The following is a 20538-nucleotide window of genomic DNA, read 5'->3' as shown; positions in this document are numbered from 1 at the left end:
ATGAGTTTTTTTTTATTATTTATTTACTTATTTATTTCTGTCAGACACTGAAAATAGCACACCAAACAATGTCTAGCCGTCAAACATTTGGAAATCATTCAGGATACAAGCTAAATATTCAAAAAGCTCTGCAATTTTACACACTGAGGCTACAGGATAGATATGCTTACAAACAGGAGTAATTTGAAATATTTAGGGGTGACTTTACCTAGAGATATAACTACACAATATGAGAGCAACTGTGGCCCTGCTATCCAAGCAAAAAAAAAGAAAGAAAGAAAGAAAGAAAGAAAAAAAGATGGTGACAAATGGACTTTTCTCCCACTAGATGCAGATACAGTAAACTAGAGACTGTCTCGGTCTACTCTATTTATTCCAATCCCTACCAGTGGAGGTCCCAGAGATGCAGTTTGGTGAGTGGGGCAAGCTGATTTCAAGATTCACCTGGAAAACGCAACACCTCATACCAGATACTGAACCGCTTCCCAGAGATGAGGACCGGAAAGCCTACAGGGAAATGGTTCAGCATCTGGTAACATGGTGTGACCTTAACAAACAGAAAACCAAAGACCTGACTGTGCACTACCAGAAGTCCTTGAGGAGCCACAAACACACCCGTATCCTTGTTAATGTTTCTGCGTATCCACATCTCCGCTGACCTTTCATGGAACCTCAACACCTTCTCTCTTCTCAAAAAAGGACAACAGTGTCTGTACTTTTTGAGAAGACTGAAGAAAGCTCACTTTGCTCCTCAGGTCATGGTAAACTTCTATTGTGAAAACTGCCCAAGACATCACTGGAACACAGCTGCCCAACATTTCAGACATTTATCAAAAGCTTTGTTTGCGGAGAGTGAGAGGTATTATCAAGGACACCTCCCATCCCCACCATGGACTGTCTGTCTGTCTCCCATCAGGAAAAAGCTACAGGAGTCTGCATTGTCACACAAAAAGACTCATGAACAGCTTTTTCCCTTCAGCTGTACTAATGCTGAACTCAGCTTCCAAACGTTAACTGCCAGCATCCACCTAATAACTAAACATTAGCATTAGCAATTATTTGCAAATACTTGCACTTTACTGCACTATCTGTCATTATTATTACTACTATTATTTATATCCGACTGTTATTTGCACATTATTGCTGTTTGGCACATCTGCATTTTTATCCCCTGTATGTATCCACTGTATCATACTGCATGCATCCTGCTGCTTAACTCTACCTATGTACTGTTTATCTCAACTAACTGCACCATAATTCTTATTTATTCCATTTAACTTAATTGCCATTTGCATCACTGGTATGCATCATACTGTTTACCTACCTGTACGCTGTTAACTTACTACACCATAACCTTGTTACCTCATTTTAATTCATTTGCTATTTGGACTACTGGTTGGATGCTAACTGCATTTCGTTGTCTCTGTACTTGTACTCTGACAACGGCAATAAAGTCGAAACGAACCTAACCTAAGCTCATACAACAACCATTGCATCCACAAAGCCACCAGACACTTTTCATTATGGAACTTGTTTTTTTTTTTGCTGCCGATATTGCTGCTACACTACAAAATAGTTTCAGTTTACAGCCCATGTTCTGTGTATTTATGGTCCTGCTCTCGTCGCACACTGCTGTGTATTGCACTTTATGTAGTCTTGTGTACTGTTCTGTGTTGCACCATGTTCCTTGAGAAACAGCATTTCGTTCCAGTGTATACAAGCTATATAAAGGAATGACAATAAAACCCTCTTGACTTGACTTGAGATTTAAGACTCTTCAATTAGCAAAAGAAAGACATCCAAGCATCAAAAACTCAAAATACAACGTGTATTAAACAGAAATGGGGGAAAGAAATGACCTCCCTGATTTCAGAAGAAGAAGGAAAGGACATACGATAGTACTTCCATTAACTCTAAGACTTTCAGAGAACTCTGCTGGATGAATCGTGAGAGATTCCTTACTACCACTAAAGCGGAAGTCATCCAAACAGGGCCGCTGGACCTAGGGCTTTGCTGGAGACACTGTGGAAAACAAACGGCTAAACATTTTCACATCTTTTGGACATGCCCAGTCATACAACCATTTTACAAGCAAGTACAAACAATGATTAGGGATATTCTAGGAACAGACAGGTAGCTCTTGTCCTGCACATATACAGCATTTAGTACTGGCTGAAGATAAGTAGTTATTAAAGATATTATTGGCATTTGGAATAAAAGTTTTTATTCGAAAATGGATGCAGCAGAGTCCTCCAATGGTTTGAAATCATACATGAAATATGTAACATGGAGAGGCTTATTTATATGTTAAGGATCCAAATAGATAATTGTGTCAAACTTTGGGAGAAATGGATTATTGTTATGGAAAAAAGGAAAATTTATATATTAAAATAAAAAGCTCCAAACTGATATCTTAAATGAGCATAAGACAAGCCAATACTATGATGTCAGAAGCAACTGACTGAGAATAACTGATGAACGATTACCCATGTGTTTTCTTCTAACTGTTTTTCTTGGTTTGAATTTTCGTTTGTCCATTGTTCTTCTACCAAAGAAAAGCAAGAATAAAACAGCAAAAATACAGTCTGCAAAGTTACAAATACAAATTTGTACTGCATTCCCCCTTGTTGTGAAAGCCCTTAAATTGGTTCATTTGGAAAGGAGCATTGTTACAGCATCACGTTTTTAGCTTTCTAATGAAGAATTCCATCATTAGCACACCATCTCAGTGAGTTTATTGCTCCAATCTGCCCCCTAGCGGAATAACTGATTTTTTTTCAAATATTTAAATTCAAGTTTTCATTTGTCACATACATGTCACAATTCACTGATTCTGAAGAAGGATACAGGATACATTAAGGGCCAGGGGGTGTAAACTTTTGAACAGGATGATCTGTGTAAATTGTTATTATTTTGTCTTCTGTGAAACATGTAAATGTCTCATGTAGATTCTGAAGAGCAGTACTATATGAAAAAATAAGACATTTAAGCATAAGATATTTAAACATTTAAACATAAAATTATTTAAAGATATTTAAATAATAACTTACACCGATCATCCTGTTCAAAAGTTTACACCCCCCTGGCTCTTAATGTAGTGTGTTGCCTTCTTGAGCATCAGTGAATGTTTGCACCTTTTGTAATAGAAGGTGCTGGAAAGGTAAATAATGTGCAGGACCTGAAGGATTTTTCTGAAGAACAGTGGGCACTTTAACTGCTCAGGACAAACAAGGGCCTCATGAACAACTATCACTGAACATAAAAACAGTCGCTGATCATCCAGGTTACAACACAGTATTAAGAATCCAGCGTATGTAAACTTCTGAACTGGTTCATTTGTGTAAATTCAGTTATTATTGTCTTGTGGTCTATATGTAAACATCTGTTATGTGAAACAGCTTATTCAGGGCAGCACTAAATAAAATACAAAATGCAAATTTTATGAGCCCTCTTATTTTTTTTTTAAATTATTAACATTTTGCAGATTCTGCAAGATGTATGTAAACTTATGACCACAACAGCATCACTGAACACTAACAGCACAAACTGGTGTTTGACCGATACGCAGCACACTCACCATTTCTTGGACTTGAGCCTAGGTGGAGGGTTTCTGGGAATGAGGAAGAGCGCTCGCATCGGATGCATGTCACACAGTGCTACATGCCCACAGAAAAAGCAACACACACTTATGAAAAACATTCATTCACTGTTCACATGTGGACTTTAATTCAATTTGAAGTCCAGTAACAGTATTTTAAAGATCCTCTAGCTGCCTAATGAAAAATTCCTAACAGTCTGACTACACAGACAAGTTATGCTTATATCACTAACGTGTTATTAGAATCTCAATTAACAACCCTAATCTAAAGTGTTACCCTGTTTGATTTTTCACAAGACATTACCAGTTTGTACAGTAGAAAATGCAGTTGTACAGAGGAGCATTTGACAGAAGGACGCAAAGACAAGGGGGGAAAGAGAGAGAACACACAGAGGCGCTGCGGTATTGAGCTAACTGCACTTACGCGGTGCTCCTTCAGCCATCTCTATAGCCGTGATTCCACAAGACCACAAATCACTCTGGAGGAAATGGACAGAAAGAGAAATGTTTTGTGATTAGTAGAAGAATTCAGCTTAGAAAAGTGCACTGATGCACTGAGTGAGCAAGCAGTGATCATGAAAGCTTTCTGAGACATGAATCATATGTGTGTGTGTGTGTGTGTGTGTGTGTGTGTGTGTGTGTACAACAGTTCCAAAATAATCAGATTATACGTTGCAAAATTTTTGGCGTCCTGAAAAGCCAAGCCGACACAATGCCAAGATTATTTCTAATCATAATAGAAATGTGTCCCAAAAGAAAGCAACAGTGACCTTTATTTAAAAAAATGTAAAAAAAAAAAAAAAAAAAAAAAAAAAAAGGGGGGGGGGGGGGGGTTGGGCTGACACAGATACATGTTCATTCTGTTCACTAGACCTGACACCAGCACCAACGCTTCCAACACGAACAAAAACACTCAGCTGGGCTTTTTTGAATTCCAAATCTAAGTTAATGGTGTGTGTGGGACATGATGTAAGATGTATTTGTGTGTGCACACAATGAAAGTGTGCTTGTTACCCGGTAGTCGTAGGTAGCGTCTGGGTTTTCGTCACAGGCGATGACCTCGGGTGCCATCCAGTACGGCGTGCCGATGAAGGTGTTCCTGCGGCCCACGGTGCGGTCCAGCTGAGCGCTCACACCAAAGTCCACTGACACATGAAAGCATTGGTTTAACGAATAATTCACGCCATTACTTCCATTCACCCATGAATTAGTCAAGAGTTCACATCAAAAGATATGTGAATAAAACAGAAATGTGGGTTTATAAAGTGTTAGCTCAGTGATTTTGGGTAATTAAGTAAACAGACAATGATATGCTGATTAACAGGGGCGTAGCCAAACCTTTTACAATGTGGTGGCGAGATCAGACCCAGTGACTCTACTGGGCTGGCGGCAATAGAGGGTGGGACAAAACCCTAATCTCCCTCTGTAGAAAATGAAATCATGTGACTGTTTACGATCAGCATCAGCCTGAGTAGGATCAGCATCCAATATAAAAAGCACACAACTAAGCAACATTTGTTTGTTGTCAAGCTACATAACATTCACAGCTAACATAGGTCACGACATCTTTCCCACAACACACTACTACAAACGCTACCACATGATCAGTCACATGATTCATCGCAACCATCACAGTCTCCAGAAGTCTATACTGCACACATCTGAACACAATCGCCGCTTCTCCACGTTGCTTCTAATTACTCTAGTTTTATTAGAACATCGCCAGATTCTAAGCCTGTTGTTTGTTAAATTGCTTTTCTGGGTTAAAATCTCTTGTTTGGTTCACGTCTTTCTTACATCGCTCTGTTCCCGATATGTTGCCAGATATTTTCACTTGTTTTCTGGTTTGTTTGCTCTGTGGACAGTAATACAACTCTGCATCTGCATCCAACTCTGCATGGTTCATGACAACATAATATTAGGCTACTGCTACTGCCTCTAAATAATAAATATCCTTAATGTCAAAAAGTTTGACCACTGTTGGCTCACCTGTTTGTTCATTGTGGTGAGGACCAGGAAATAGTTCCCTTCTGTGTTAGCTAACTAAACTAAAGAGATGCTGTAGTGATTATTCAATCCAGCCTATCACAGCGAGATAGTCGCTCACTTTCAAATCATGGCCTTGATTAGTGCAATAATAATAATAATAATAATAATAATAATCCTAATAATATAATCTTACTGGGGTGGCCATGCTACATGCTATGGCGGCACTGGCTCTTAGCTACGCCCCTGGTGATAAAGCTTTTTTTTACATTTACTTGACTGCAAGAGCAACACCAGCACTGTTCTGTGTTAATTGCATTACTGTTGTGTTAATTATGTTAGTAGAAAACCAGGATATACTTCAAGCTCTAATACAAAACACATACGTTTTATACAGAAAATTGTTTCATAATCAAACTGTAAAATATTGGTAAGCGGTGTGTGTTTGTGGGTGTGTGTTTGTGTGTGTGTGTGTGTGTGTGTGTGGGTGTGTGTGGTCATGAACTCACAAACATTTGTAAAGCTGTCACCTGTACTAACTCCATGAAAGGTGTGATGTGCTCGATGCTAAGCAGAGTTAATTATTTTCAGAGTTAACTATAACAGAATTTCCTGATTTGTTTTATTCCTCTTTGGTTCCTCTTGCCAACAATTACCATTTTTAATTTATTAATTAGCAAGGAATAAGCTTTTTAACAGTTTATTGCTATATTTAATGTAGTTGAACGCCACAACACAGTTTAGTTCCTGTCATCAATTACTTTATAACAACTATAAGCACTGTGTGTGATTGTGAGCATAACTTGTAGTAATACCCCATGTAATAAATTTTATATGTATATATATATGTGTGTGTGTGTGTGTGTATATGTATATACATATACACATACATACATATACATACACACATAATATACACCGATTAGCCATAACTTTAAAACCATGGACAGGTGAAGTGAATAAAATCTCATTACAGTGGCAACTGTCAAGGGGTGGGATATATTAGGCAACAAGTGAACAGTCAGTTCTCGAAGTTGATGGGTTGGAAGCAGGAAAATGGGCAAGTATAAGGATCTGAGTGACTTTGATAAGGGCCAAATTGTGATGGCTAGACAACTGCGTCAGAGCATCTCCAAAACAGCAGGTCTTGTGGGTTGTTCCTGGTATGCAGTGGTTAGTACCTACCAAAAGCGATCCAAGGAAAGACAACTGATGAACCAGCGACAGGGTCATTGGTGCCCAAGGCTCACTGATGCACAAGGGGAGTGAAGGCCTGTCTGTCTGGTCCGATCCCACAGAAGAGCTACTGTAGCACAAATTGCTGAAAAAGTTAATGCTGGCTCTGATAGAAAGGTGTCAGAACACACAGCTTGCTGCGTATGGAGCTGCGTAGCTGCAGACCGGTCAGAGAGCCCATGCTGACTCTGTCCACTGCTTAAAGCTCCTACAATGGGCACATGAGCATCAGAACTGGACCATGGAGCAATGGAAGAAGGTGGCCTGGTCTGATGAATGATGTTTTCTTTTACATCATGCGGGCGAGCAGGTGTGTGTCGCTTACCTGGGGAAGAGATGCACTATGGATGGCACCAGGATGCACTATGGGAAGAAGGCAAGCCAGCAGATGCAGTGTGATGGGTCCTGGCATTCATGTGGATGTTACTTTGACACGTACCACCTACCTAAACATTGCTGCAGACGAAGTACACTCCTTCATGGCAACAGTATTCCCTAATGGCAGTGGCCTCTTTCAGCAGGATAATGTTCCCTGCCACACTGCAAAAATCTTTCAGGAATGGTTTGAGGAACATAATGAAGAATTCAAGGTGTTGACTCGACCTCCAAATTCCCAGATCTCAATCCAATCGAGCGTCTGTGGGATGTGCTGGACAAACAAGTCTGATCCACGAAAGCCCCCACCTCACAACTTACAGGACTTAAAGGATCTGCTGCTAACGGATACCACAGCACACCTTCAGAGGTCTTGTGGAGTCCAGGCCTTGATGGATCAGGGCTGTTTTGGGGGAAGAAGGAGGGCCTACACAATATTAGGCAGGTGGTTTTAATGTTATGGCTGATCGGTTTATAGAGTATCATGGTTTTAAACATTAGAACTGTCTCTTGATGAGACAACTGCCTCGAGTCGTACTGTCTGATTTCACAAATGTGATGGAGAATTTATACTCCACTGTGGATTTAAGATTATGTTTTATTTATTCATATAAATGTAAAATTTCATTAGTTTTGAGGTAAACTATCCTGAAAGTGAAACCTTTGATGCTTTGTTGTGCTGAAGTTTCCTGTAGTGGAGCATGCTGGGTAAGCGCAGCACGACAGCACTGATAAACACTCCTGCTTACCCAACTTGACTTCTGCATTTTCAGTCAGTAGCACATTTTGCCCTTTAATATCTCTGTGGATGACATGGTGGGCATGTAGATGAGCCAGGCCCTTTAGAGAAACAAAAAAACAAACACACACACACACATTGAGGCTAGAGAAATAAAAATTAAAATATGTATTACAGAGATATTTGAAAGATGTGAAAGATCTTTTTGCTCTTCCTTCTCTTTTTTTAAGTAAACTAACAGAAAGCACATTATTTGAAGCTATAAAAAGTAGTTAATACAATTACACACATTTTGAAGATACAATATATTCTGTATAGCAGCTAGGAAACAAAGAGGTTTAGTAATAGACAGAGACAATTATGTTGAAATTTGTCATTTATGACGTCCGACTATGAAAAACCAAAGAAAACGCCCCCTCAGATCAACCCCGAGTTCAGTAAGTGACGTTAAATCAAGATGGCCGCTCAGAGCATCAGCAATAAACACAGCAGAGCTTCTTACTTTTAAATGAGTTATACTGTACATCAGGCCTGTGAGATTGTGTGTAATACGAAATTAAACTTTCCTCCTGCAGTGGGCACACACACTTATGTTTTACAGGCATAAGACAAAGAATAAAAAAAAAAAGATGCACAGCAACAGCTTTACTGAATGTCTGATTTCAGACTGTAGCTCTACTGTGGAAGCGCTTTCCTTGGCATTGATAAAATTCTAATTTTGTGAAAAATTGAACTGCTACAGAGTATAAAAACAATATTGGATTAACAAATTTTATGTGATTACAGTGGCAAATCTAATCGGTCATTCAGATTTTTATACTTACATACACACACAGAGCACTTTATTAGGAACACCTGTACACCTACTCATTCACCCAATTATCTAATCAGCCAATCATGTGGCAGCAGTGCAATGCATAAAATCACGCAGATACGGGTCAGCAGCTTCGGGTAATGTTCACATCAACCATCAGAATGGGGGTAACTATGTGATCTCAGTGATTTTGACTGTGGCATGAGTGTTGGTGCCAGACGGGCTGGTTTAAGTATTTCTATAACTGCTGATCTCCTGGGATCTTCACAAACAACAGTCTCTAGAGTTTATACAGAATGGTGCAATAAAAAAATAAACATCCAGTGAGAAGCAGTTCTGCAGATGGAAACACCTTGTTGATGAGAGAGATCAGAGGAATATGGCCAGACTGGTTCGAGCTGACAGAAAGGCTACAGTAACTCAGATAACCACTCTGTACAGTTGTGGTGAGCAGAAAAATATCTCAGAATGCACAACACATTGAACCTTGAGGTGGATGGGCTACAACAGCAGAAGACCATGATGGGTTCCACTTCTTTCAGCCAAGAACAGAAAGAAGAGGCTGCATTGGGCACAGGTCCACTAATACTGGACAGTTTAAGACTGGAGAAACGTAGCCTGGTCTGAAGAATTTCAATTTCTGCTGAGGCTCACAGATGGTAGGGTCAGAATTTAGCACCAACAGCACGAATCCATGGACCCAACCTGCCTTATGTCAACAATCCAGGCTGGTGGAGGTGGTGTAACGCTGTGGGGAATGCTTTCTTGGCACACTTTGAGCCTATTAACACCAATCAATCATTGCTTGAATGCCACAGACCATTTGATTATCGTTGCTGACCATGTGCATCACTTCATGGCTACAATTTACCATCTTCTAATGGTTACTTCCAGCATGATAATGCACCATGTCACAAAGCAGAAGTCATCTCAAACTGGTTTTCTTTCAGTGTTCTTCAGTGGCCTTCCCAGTCACCAAACACCTTAGGGACATGGTAGAACGGGAGATTCGCAGCATGAAAGTGCAGCTGAAAAATCTGCAGGAACTGTGTGATGCAATCATGTCAACACGGACCAGAATCTCAAAGCAATGTTTCCAACATCTTGTGGAATCCACGCCATCCATGCTGTTTTGAGAGCAAAGGGAGGCCCTAGCCAGTATAATATAGTGTTCCTAATAAAGTGCTCAGTGAGTATAAATGTATATTTCAATAAACATAACAATTGCTCCTGAGCGGTTATGCCGTGCCCCATGTGCATCTTTGTAAAATAAGCTTGAACTGCAAACCCAAAGAGCCTGGTTTGAGTCCTCTGTAGTTAAGAATAGTGCTCTATCTCCTCCTCAAACAGTTAACCAGGTATTCAAATACACCATGTATACCTCTAATCTGTAAAGGGCTGTACTGTCTCCATACTGACCTGATATAGATATGTGTAACCTCAAATTAAAGCAGATAGCCTGCTTTTTACTTTACTGTCATGGTTTTATTTCAAATGCAGCATCCAGGACAATCCCAAAAGCTGTCAGTACATAGTTTGTAAATGAATGAGTGAATAAATGAGCACAGTGCACTACCCTGAGGATTTCTCTGGAGATGTATGCAATCCAGTCTTCCTTCAGCCAGTTTCCTTTAGTGTTCTTCACCAGGTCTGTGATGGAGCCAGCACCACAGAACTCCATCACCAACTACACACACACACACACACACACACACACACACACACACACACACACACACAGTTATTACTCAGGGATGTTCAGGAGATCAAAATCTCAGCAGAAGAAGTTTAATATCAAATCAGCGCACTTTTCACACATTCTAAATACTAAATTAACATAGTTAATAAAACTGCATTGAAATGTAAAGCCTAAATAATTGATCAGTTACAAAAAGCCTAGCTTGTGCTGCATTTGCAGTGTTAATTAAACCAAGACAATTAAGAAAACATTTCTATTCTAAGTAAGTATGTAAGTATATAATCCAACGCACCTCTGAGCGAAAGCCATTTAAATAAGCAGAATTGGTCACTGTTAACATTTAAAGCCCTTAAATAAAGTGTTTTTGAGGACTAGCTGTGATAATGCGAATAAGTTTATGAGGACAGTCGGCTTCTGAGATCATGTGTAGTATGCCATTGCATTCTGTGAGTGAAGGTATTCACGGCTTTATCTGTTCGGCAGGACAGACGAGGGAAGCTAAGACGCAGCAGAGAAAGATGTTTTGTTGCTCTAAAGTCACACAGCAGGTTATTAAGGTTTGAGTAGGATACAAATCAGGCAAAAAAAAAAAACCCACATTTTACAAGATACAACATTTTATTATTTTTGTCGAGGTTAAAGTTGCACACACGTTTCCCAACAGACATTAAACTGTGCAACTTGATAGCCATCATGATAGATGGAGTCCATCTGTGATTCCTGATACCATCATGAATCGTCCCAAGCCTAGAGGACATATGCTACTATATGAAGAAAAATACTTAATAACTTAATAAATAAATACTTAATACTCGGGGAGTGTGCACATGCCAAGTTAAATTTAATACTTTCTAAGACTTTCAATGATACTTTAAATGTAATTTCAGACCTATGTGCAGCCATAATATATTAATATATCATCAGTCAACCTTTTGCATTTGCATGATGATCAGAATCTCCTAGGTTTGGTTCTTGTATGTGCGGTTATATCTGCTACTGTACGATCCTGCTACTGCTCTTTTGTGTAATAACAAAACGTGCAAGAACTTTTTTTAAAGTGACAAACTAATATTGCTCTGCACATGATATTCTTATCTTTTTTTCCATTATCTTTAGAATACTGACATAGTTGTACGTGATTTCTCTGAGTTTAGAAACACACCTTGTGATGTTAAATATCCCTGTGTCGTTTTGTTTCAAGAAGCTGCCAGTGTAACACGGACTTTAACATAACACTTTACCGCAGCACTGCATTCAACACCCTGTGCTCTATACAATCTACACATCTCCGTGAGGTGAGGAGAGGAACAAGGCTGACCCAGAGCTGGTCATCGTGTCCTGGTGGGCTCTTTTTGATGAAAGCTCCATAGTAGGTGGCGATGTTGCGATGGTGAGAATATTTCTTCAGCATATTAATCTCCAACTTGATTTCTTCCTCTTCGTCCTGGACACAAATTACAAATAAGAGCATGAGCGAGCCGAACAGTGTGCAATCACACATGATTAACAGAACTATTAAACTCCAAATCAGTAGAAAAACACAATTCTGTGATGCAATGGAGCAGAAAATGATGACATTTCTACAGGCATCACACAGACTCAGCATCTTTATAGGCCTCAGTGGCTCCTGATGAGGCCTGACACCAGAGAAACGTGTTACCCCACATCGATGTGTGTGTGTGTGTGCGTGCGTGCGTGCGTGCGTGCGTGCGTGCGCGCGCGAGAGAGAGAGACACAGACATAAAGAGAGGCACTGAGGGAGGAGATGTATGGCAATATGGCAGAGTGACATCATCCTCCTTTTCCTCCTCTCGAAAAAGCATCTCTTACCGAGAGAGAGAGAGAGAGAGAGAGAGAGAGAGAGAGGGGAAAGAGGGAGAAGGGGGGAAGGAGAGAGAAAGGAAAAAAAAGAAAAAACATTAGCCCTTCCCATAATCCCACAGCACTTCTGCTGAACCTCCTTATGGAAAGAGAAAAGAAAAATATGTATAACCTCCAACGCGCGCGCACACACACACACGCACGCACGCACGCACGCACACACGCACACGCGCACACACACGCACGCACACGCACACGCACGCACACCTATCTGTGTATCTAGCAGGGATCTGTATGTGGGTCAGGCGCAGGACTGCATCAGTGGATCTGATTCACACACACTCCTGTGGCTAGACACACACACACACACACACACACACACACACAAGGAGAATCTACCATTTTGATATAATGATTAAATCTGTGATTATTATACTACATTAGATCTACTGCATACTCCTGTAATTTCTACACAAACTTGAGAACGCTGGCTACATCTTCACTACATTGTTCTTAGCAATTTAAAAAAAAACCACACACACACACACACACACACACACACACATGCAGAAGTGTTACAGGCTTTCACACACATTCCTGGTGGCATGTCTGTCTCCTCATCTCACACCTGTTCAGATGACATTTAAATTTTTTTTTCTTCTGATTGTTCCTCCTGTTTGTGTTTCAGCCTCTAAACTTCTCCTTCATTTCTGTCAGCTGAAGCAGACGCACCAGTCCATTCAAGGACAAACTCAAACATCCCTAATGGCCCCTGGAAAGTTCGTCCAATCACTGTTTCTCCCCAGAGAGCAAAGCCGTTTCAGCATGTTCCCTCAGATTTCAAAATGCCACCGCCCCGTGAATTATGCATGACTAAGATTAAAATGATTCTTATTACTGTCATAAGCACTAATATGAAACACTTCAGCAATTATTTCTGTTCTCATAAAATACAACTCAATAAAAAAAAACTTAGTATAATCTTACTAAAACTTAGTAAAAAAATTATATATTAGTATTAGATTAAATCTTTTCTTTTCTTTTGTGTTAAATGCAACTTCTGTCTACAGTATTTGTCACGTCTGATTTACCCGTGTCACGGCTATGTACAATTAACCGAATGCCCTATTTGGATGGGATTAAATGTACATGGGGTCCTGAGGTAGTTTCCTATTTCATAGGAGCTCCTCTGTGACTTTAGTTCCACCCAGATCGGCCACGTAGATGTTTTTTCCGTCCTCCACTGAGAAAATTACAGGCAGAATTACCTACTGTTTTTCACCAAACCCAGCGCTCGTCTGATAACCTGTCCGTGATTTTCTATGCAGATGTCACCACGTGATGGTAAACAAAAAAGACGTCTGGCTGCTGCTACCTGATGTATTTAGTCTCATAGCACGTATCAGTTTTTCACCCCAGAGGGTCCCAAAAAATGGAAGCTTCTCATATACCTTGTGATTATGAATTGCATTTTCAAATCGTATCTGGAAACTTTGTGAGTTCCAAACTGAAATAAGAGCTAGTGTCTCCTCTCTACTCCAGCGCCTCTTCGACCACTTGGGGGCCATGTTGTGAATGGCGCGTGATCATCTGACTGCGTGATGAGTCCGTGGAAAATACAACCCGCTAGAAACTCCCTGCTGCTGCGCTCATTGCTGTTCAGATGTGAGAGCTTTGTCACTGAGGAGACTATTGAAAATGTATCAGAAATGTCCCACTGATAAACTAATCCAATTCGAATAGGGCTATAGATCCACTTTGAAAGTTTTAACATGTCTCACGCTCACTGCACTTTATATCTGGATTACAGTAGAAGCTTGTTTTCAAATGCAAAAAGGTAAAAAAAAAAATGTTGGTTATTTCATATCAATATCAGCTACAACAAGGGGCTAATTATCAGTTATTGTATCGGCCCAAGAAATTCAATATCAGTGCATCCCCAAACACAACCCATATGTCTATATAACTGAAATTCACACATGACAATACAAATACACACTGTCGGCTTTTTTAAATACAGTCAGCTTTTTGCACACATTAACACAACACTGTCTAACACAACAGGGTTTAGTCTGCGCGGTACACTGACATGCTTCCACTTCCTTTAGACCTAAATCCCACACAATGTAAAAGCTCACACTGCACTAAAAGCCTGATTATTCAATGGATTTGTTGCCATTTTTGCTACCAAACAGAAATATATAAATATATGTCAAAGCAGTGATTGCTTCAGAAAAATCATAATCATCAAGACATTGCTGAAAAGTTTTCGTATTAACTAAGCCACCTTAAAGAAACACAGCAGGCTGAAGGGCCGGGCTGGCTATCAGATTAAAGTGCACATTTTGACACTCCATCCAGAACACACCAAACAACTGTTACACAACTGCGCAGTAAGAAAATATCAAGCTGATTTAACTGTCTAACATTCTGAAAAAGCTCGACAGCAAAGGGTTAACTGACATTCTCAAAAGAGCAAAAGAGCACTGGTGTGTAGCTTTAACTCTGGAGATTTAACTCTGTGTTACATCTATGACAGCACTGTAATAAAACAGAAGGCTAGGCAAGAATTAAATATAACTTGCCATTTTGCTGCATTATCATTACTGACAACAAACATGCAGCAACTCTTGATCATTCATTTTCAGCAACCATTTCACTTGCCTAATTTCAGCACAGTTTTGCTTGTCTGCTTCCTGAATCCAAAACCATCTACTCACTTTCAGCACATCAGAAAGCCCCACAATATACACACCATGCATTTCAACTAGGGCCGTAATGATACGAAGCATATCTCTTGTTTGATATGAGGCTCTCTATATAATATTCAACGTTGCATAATAATGTCATCTATTAGTCATAAAATACTGTGTATATTACATGAGGTGCAACAAATAATTAAACTTAATCAAGTCCACACTCCCTCCTCAAGCTACCAGCTAACAGCTGAACAGGAAAATCCCTGTGCTTCAGACACGCCATGTTTAATTCTGTTACATTCTATTACAGTTTTTATTTCATTATATGTTGCTAAGAGTCTGCATGGATCACACAAACACTGTCATTAATAAGGTTCAGTTATTGTACTTTTATAATGTTGAATGGTTTAATCAGCTGAAAACAGACACCTATCGAACATATTCAGGGAACGCTGCATTGTATTGAGACAACACCGTATCCAAATCGTATCGAATTTGGATTTTGTTACCGTTACAGCCCTAGATGGATATTATTTTCTTTTTCTTACTTGTTACAGTGGATATAAAAACTTCTAAATCCCCTGTTAAAATTGCAGATTGAAGACAGGTGAAATAGGGTGTATGTGTTTTGGTACTCTTGTACTTTGATACTGGTACTGATACAGAAATGAATAGCCTACTTAATGTTAATTAATTAATCAGGAGCATCATAGATCATTTTATTTAGCTCTATTTATGTTGATTGCTCCTAGCAACGAACTCCTACTTTTATGTTTATAATGTTATGGTGTTTAACAGGCGCTCACACGCTCTGCTAAACATATTGTATATAAGCCATAAAGATGTTTTATCTGGTTATTTGTAATTGTAGGAAGATTGTGTAGTTCCTCCTCTTGATATTTCCAGAGAGCACAGTTTGCAGTCTGCTTTGCTTTGATTGCTATTGTTAAACGCAAAATACATCCAGATCACCGTCATTCATTTTGTGTCGTCTGTTCATTAATGTGGTCATGTACACTAGGCTTCCATCATGTCATATAACGTTGTATTTACTATTGTCACACTGACTTTATTTCAAGTCAGAAAAAAAAATCAGTGCTAGCTGCCTGAATCCTAACTTACAGATGTGTGTTCATATCTTACACGGGTTCACGTTTTTCAAGCTTCTATCCAGTGCCTTTAAATTCCAGATGGTTCCAGTCTTGGGATACTAAATGAGGGATTTTCTTGAAAAAATTATTTAACTGTGCCCTGCAATAATTATTTTCCCCATCATCCTCTGATGTACTGCAACATATGGCCTAAACTGTGCCAGTGTTTTCTGGTTGTGAAGGAAAACCTCCAACAGTCTATGAAATGGTTCCAAATCACTTAAATCTAGTTCCCATTGGACACTATTTAATGTGGTGAAACCACTGACGTCAACCTCCCACATATAATACATAGTGTTCAAGCCATAAATTCTAATAATCAGACAAGCATCATAAGAAAGTGTTGGGTTTTAGAACAAAAAATGTGATGATGTGAATCGTGGAAATGTGCGATATCAGCATTCTATTAATTATGCAGGTAATGTGTGGTTTTTATACCAGAGACTACCACCAGAGACTACCACCAGAGACTACCACAGAGTTAAAGTACATAGAGAGAACGGTGGTCACATGATCGCGTTCTTTCATGGAGAGCCTGCGCCATCACTAGGAATCGCCTACATTTGTGAAGTGAACGATATCTGAAAGCCTGTGATCACGTGCATTATACGTTATACAGTTGCGTGACCATGTTACAACGGTTAAAAAGAGCTCTTAAGTAGCTTTTAAACAACACCACCCCCACACCTCTGTGATCTGTGCCTCCTGACAAAGAGTCCACAGACAGCAGCCATTTTAGCCGACTTTGGAGCTCCATTTCTGCTACAGAGCTCATTATGTTTCAGTCGATCATTTTCCCTGGGTCAGAGATTTTGTTTATTCAATAAAATTTTGGGGAGAATTAATAGAATTCATTTATTTATTTTTCAGATATGGTGAACCTGTAGTAACATTTTGTTTAAAATATAAAACCTCTCTTTTCAGCCAAATTTTTTTGCTTTCGTTTTATAGAGACAAAAATGTGCATTGTCTGCACATTGCCTTTTCAGTCTTCATTTTTCTTCATTCAAATTTTGTTAAAGTTTTCCGAGAAATGAATTGTGAACACAGTACCCTGAATCAAATAGCATAGTGAACGCAGTATTGTGAATCGAATCGTGAATGCAGTAACATGAGTTGAATAGCATTGTGAACGCAGTGACGTGAATCGAATTGTATCACGAATCGAATCGTATCAAGAACACAGTAAAATGAATCGAATGGTATCATGAAAGCAGTATTGTGAATCGAATAGTATCGTAAATGCAGTAACACAAATGAAAAAGTATCATGAATGCAGTGTCATGAATTAAACAGTATGGTGAATGCAGTACAGTGAATTGCATTACATCGTGAACATGGTATCGTGAATCAAATAGTATCGTGATCATAGTAACGTGACTTGAATATCGTGAATCGTGACCAGAGTGTATCGTTACACCATTAGAGGAGTCAGATTTCTGCACAGCCTACTTCCCTGTCATTCTGTTACACATGGACTAGCAGGTGTGCATTAAGTTTGATTTTTTTCCTACAATTTCTGAGAAAAAACAAGGGACAGGGTGTTTGAACTCCAGGTACATTTATGCAAATGACTTGTTCTACTACAAACATTTAATACATGACATACTCAATCAGTCTTACCATGTCCCAGCAATCTAAAATTCCCTAATATTTGCTTTATATTTATCGAGAGTGAATCAAGAAAAATAAACTCTTACACTCGATCTCTGTAACCGTATGCATAACTCTCATCGGTCAGTCAGATATAACATTCAGACTTTAGGTTAAATATGAAAGTTTTCTTACCTCTGTGACGTCCATGACCTTGATGGCCGCCAACTGTCCTGTTTTGACATGCCGACCCTGCACAAAGAGAAGGGAAAAGGTGACATCAGGCATTAAATGGAGAATGAAGAGGTGCTTTAAATGGCTACACAAAAACACAAAGCTTTCACAATTAAAAACTGCTGGATTATGAATTAGACAACTGCAAGAGAGTTTTGCTCGCATTGGGCCTTTTTTTTTTGTTTGTTTGTTTTTTTTAATGTGACATGGATTTGAACTTGACAGATTTTGACACATGCAGCCTGCCACTCTGACTTAATCTTATTTATTGTTTATGATAAAGTCTATATTAAAACTGTTTTCACACAGCAGACAGCAGACCCTCTGCTCCGCTTGTCTCTCCCACTCAGCACAGCTTTTTCAAAGGTGAGAAAGAGCACACTTATGTTACACTACATTCTTAATGGTGGTTTAACAACTATTTATTGTTTATTCATATACATCATATCTCACACATATCATATCCTTATTTTTGTCTCTGTAGCAACCAGGTTTGTTAGCCAAAGTTAGCAAATGTTTGAAATGTTGCCAAAGAGGCTACCGAGTTGAGAAACAGAGAAGCATTCAACCTATTCCCAGGAGATCTTGAGTTCTAATCCCGATGAGGTCACAACCATCCGCGGCCAGGCTTGCAAGACAGCAAAAATGGCGGTGCTCACTGGGTGGGCTGGATGGTCTACTCTCTCTCCCCTGCTGATCACAGTGACACTAGCCAATCGCATGTCTGCCAGCAGGAGAGGGCAGATAGCTCTTTCCTCAGAGTGTGTTATGCCACCCTGCGATGCTGCCTGAGCAGTAATTTGAAAAAGATGTGGTTGGTTGGCTTTACTTGTCTTGGAGGAAGCATGTACAGGAAAGTGTTGGCTAGTGGGTGGGAATTGGCAACATCAAAGTAGAAAGAAGGTTGTGGAAAAAATCCAAAAAATATATATATATAAATTTTTAGAAAACATTTTGCAAAATTAGATGTGATATTTGCATCACAACTTCACACGTTTTTCAACTCGAAAGCAGGCTCAGGCCCAGTTGTGATGGCTTCCCAGGGTTGAGGACGCTTGCTGTGTGAAAACGCCTTCGCATGGGATCAACCTGCAAGTGGCACACTTTCGACTTCAATCGGCTTTCCACTCAGCTAACGCCACTAGTAACATTCTCCGTCACCTCACATTTAAAACACAACACTGAGCAAAAAACAGTGAGAATGCTCCAGTCAGACTACACAGTTGATGACCAAGGACTTGCTGCCATAAACTTTTGCCACTCCACTAGCACTGGTTCAGAGAAACAGCTAACCTTTTCAAGAAATTTTTAAGATGCTCAAGAACTGATGCGAGTCAAATGAATGGCTGTAACCATAAAGTGCTGGAAACGTTAGACATTTCTGTGTATGTGTAATAGAAATATAAACCTTTTCTGTGAGCGTGAATAAAACTATCCTTTAAAGTCATGGTAAATTATCCTTTTAATTCATGTGTGTTAGAGAAAATGAATGATTAGGCTACAAACGAGTTAAAAAATGACCTTAAACTTACAGTTTGCAATGCAATAAGGAATTTAATCCAATACAAGTTATCACAGTATGCCGTTTACGGGAACATCTGTATACAAAGCTGCACTGAAACATCAATACGTTCTAAGTGAATACGTCCAAGGTCCAGCAAAAAAAAAAAAAAAAAAAACAGATGAAGATGCTCATTAACATATGGCTGAACCAACATTTTTTAACATTCAAAAAATAAAATCTGAATTGTAAACTGATTATTTAACAGTAAACACCAAGTGGCATGCCTAGCACTAGCACGTGCCACTGGTGAGGAGTTCTGAGTGCTGTGTCATCAAGACCTGCACCTCCACACACACTGCAGCAGATAAAGCCTTACTCTGTTACCTGCACTTTCCAAACATTCTACTAAAGCTTAAACATGTGTAAACTAAACACATACACGACAAAGTACGCAGAATCTTTAAAATGTTTAGCAGGTGTAATTCGCAAACATGTTCATGTTTTTGATATAATGATGAAGAAATTCTGGATGTTCTTATACAAGTCTTGTTCCATGAAAACACTCAATAAATGGGAAAATGAGCAGGACCAGCCTTTGTCTATTTTCTGAGAGTGCGTGATTTAAGGAGCCTCCTGCTGCACACAGTAAGCTACAGTCCCTCAATGCTCAGCAGCACAGCTATAAATAGCTCAACCTTTTTAACCAGCTCCTGTCCACCCTCCAGCTGTTAACCCACACATCAGCCCCGCAGACTGCACTGCACGGCAAGGCAAGAGTTAACAGTGTCGGTGAAACAGAGGGGGCAGGGAGACGAGGCAACAAAAAACACTCAGAGAGAGAACATGAGACAGAGGCACAAAGACAACTCATGAGAAAGAAAAGAGGGAAAGAAAGAAAGGGAGTTTCTAAAATGTGAAGAGTGATGGAAAGCGATTTCTGGAACAAACAGTGACACTGTGTTTGTGTGTGCGTGTTTGTGTGTGCGTGTGCGTGTGCGTGTGTGTGTGTGTGTGTGTGTGTTCCAGACTCTGCATGACTGTATGTTTATCCATCTATTTCAATTACATCATCTCTTGTGCCCTTCTCAG

At 39.6% G+C, this 20538-nt stretch overlaps 1 protein-coding gene across 13 annotated transcripts in view; it reads right to left on the bottom strand.

Moving 5' to 3' along the window:
- LOC113545120 (mitogen-activated protein kinase kinase kinase kinase 4) overlaps nt 1–20538 on the bottom strand; it is a 64271-nt gene that overhangs the window by 29480 nt on the left and 14253 nt on the right. For all 13 annotated transcript variants that reach the window (XR_008301751.1, XR_008301752.1, XM_053233825.1 and 10 more), the window contains exons 3-9: nt 17907–17963; nt 11766–11891; nt 10325–10435; nt 7945–8035; nt 4613–4743; nt 4023–4077; nt 3578–3656 (exon numbers count right to left, since the gene is read on the bottom strand). Coding sequence is in view for 11 of the 13 variants with exons in the window: in XM_053233825.1 (XP_053089800.1) it covers nt 3578–3656; nt 4023–4077; nt 4613–4743; nt 7945–8035; nt 10325–10435; nt 11766–11891; nt 17907–17963 (650 nt within the window). In the remaining 2 variants the exon portion in view is untranslated. The remainder of the gene's footprint in view (nt 1–3577; nt 3657–4022; nt 4078–4612; nt 4744–7944; nt 8036–10324; nt 10436–11765; nt 11892–17906; nt 17964–20538) is intronic.

Source organism: Pangasianodon hypophthalmus, chromosome 5 (assembly GCF_027358585.1).
Source record: "Pangasianodon hypophthalmus isolate fPanHyp1 chromosome 5, fPanHyp1.pri, whole genome shotgun sequence".
Classification (NCBI taxonomy): Eukaryota; Metazoa; Chordata; class Actinopteri; order Siluriformes; family Pangasiidae; genus Pangasianodon; species Pangasianodon hypophthalmus.
The sequence above is the reverse complement of the archived record's forward strand: the minus strand, read 5'-3'. Positions and strand labels throughout refer to the sequence as shown.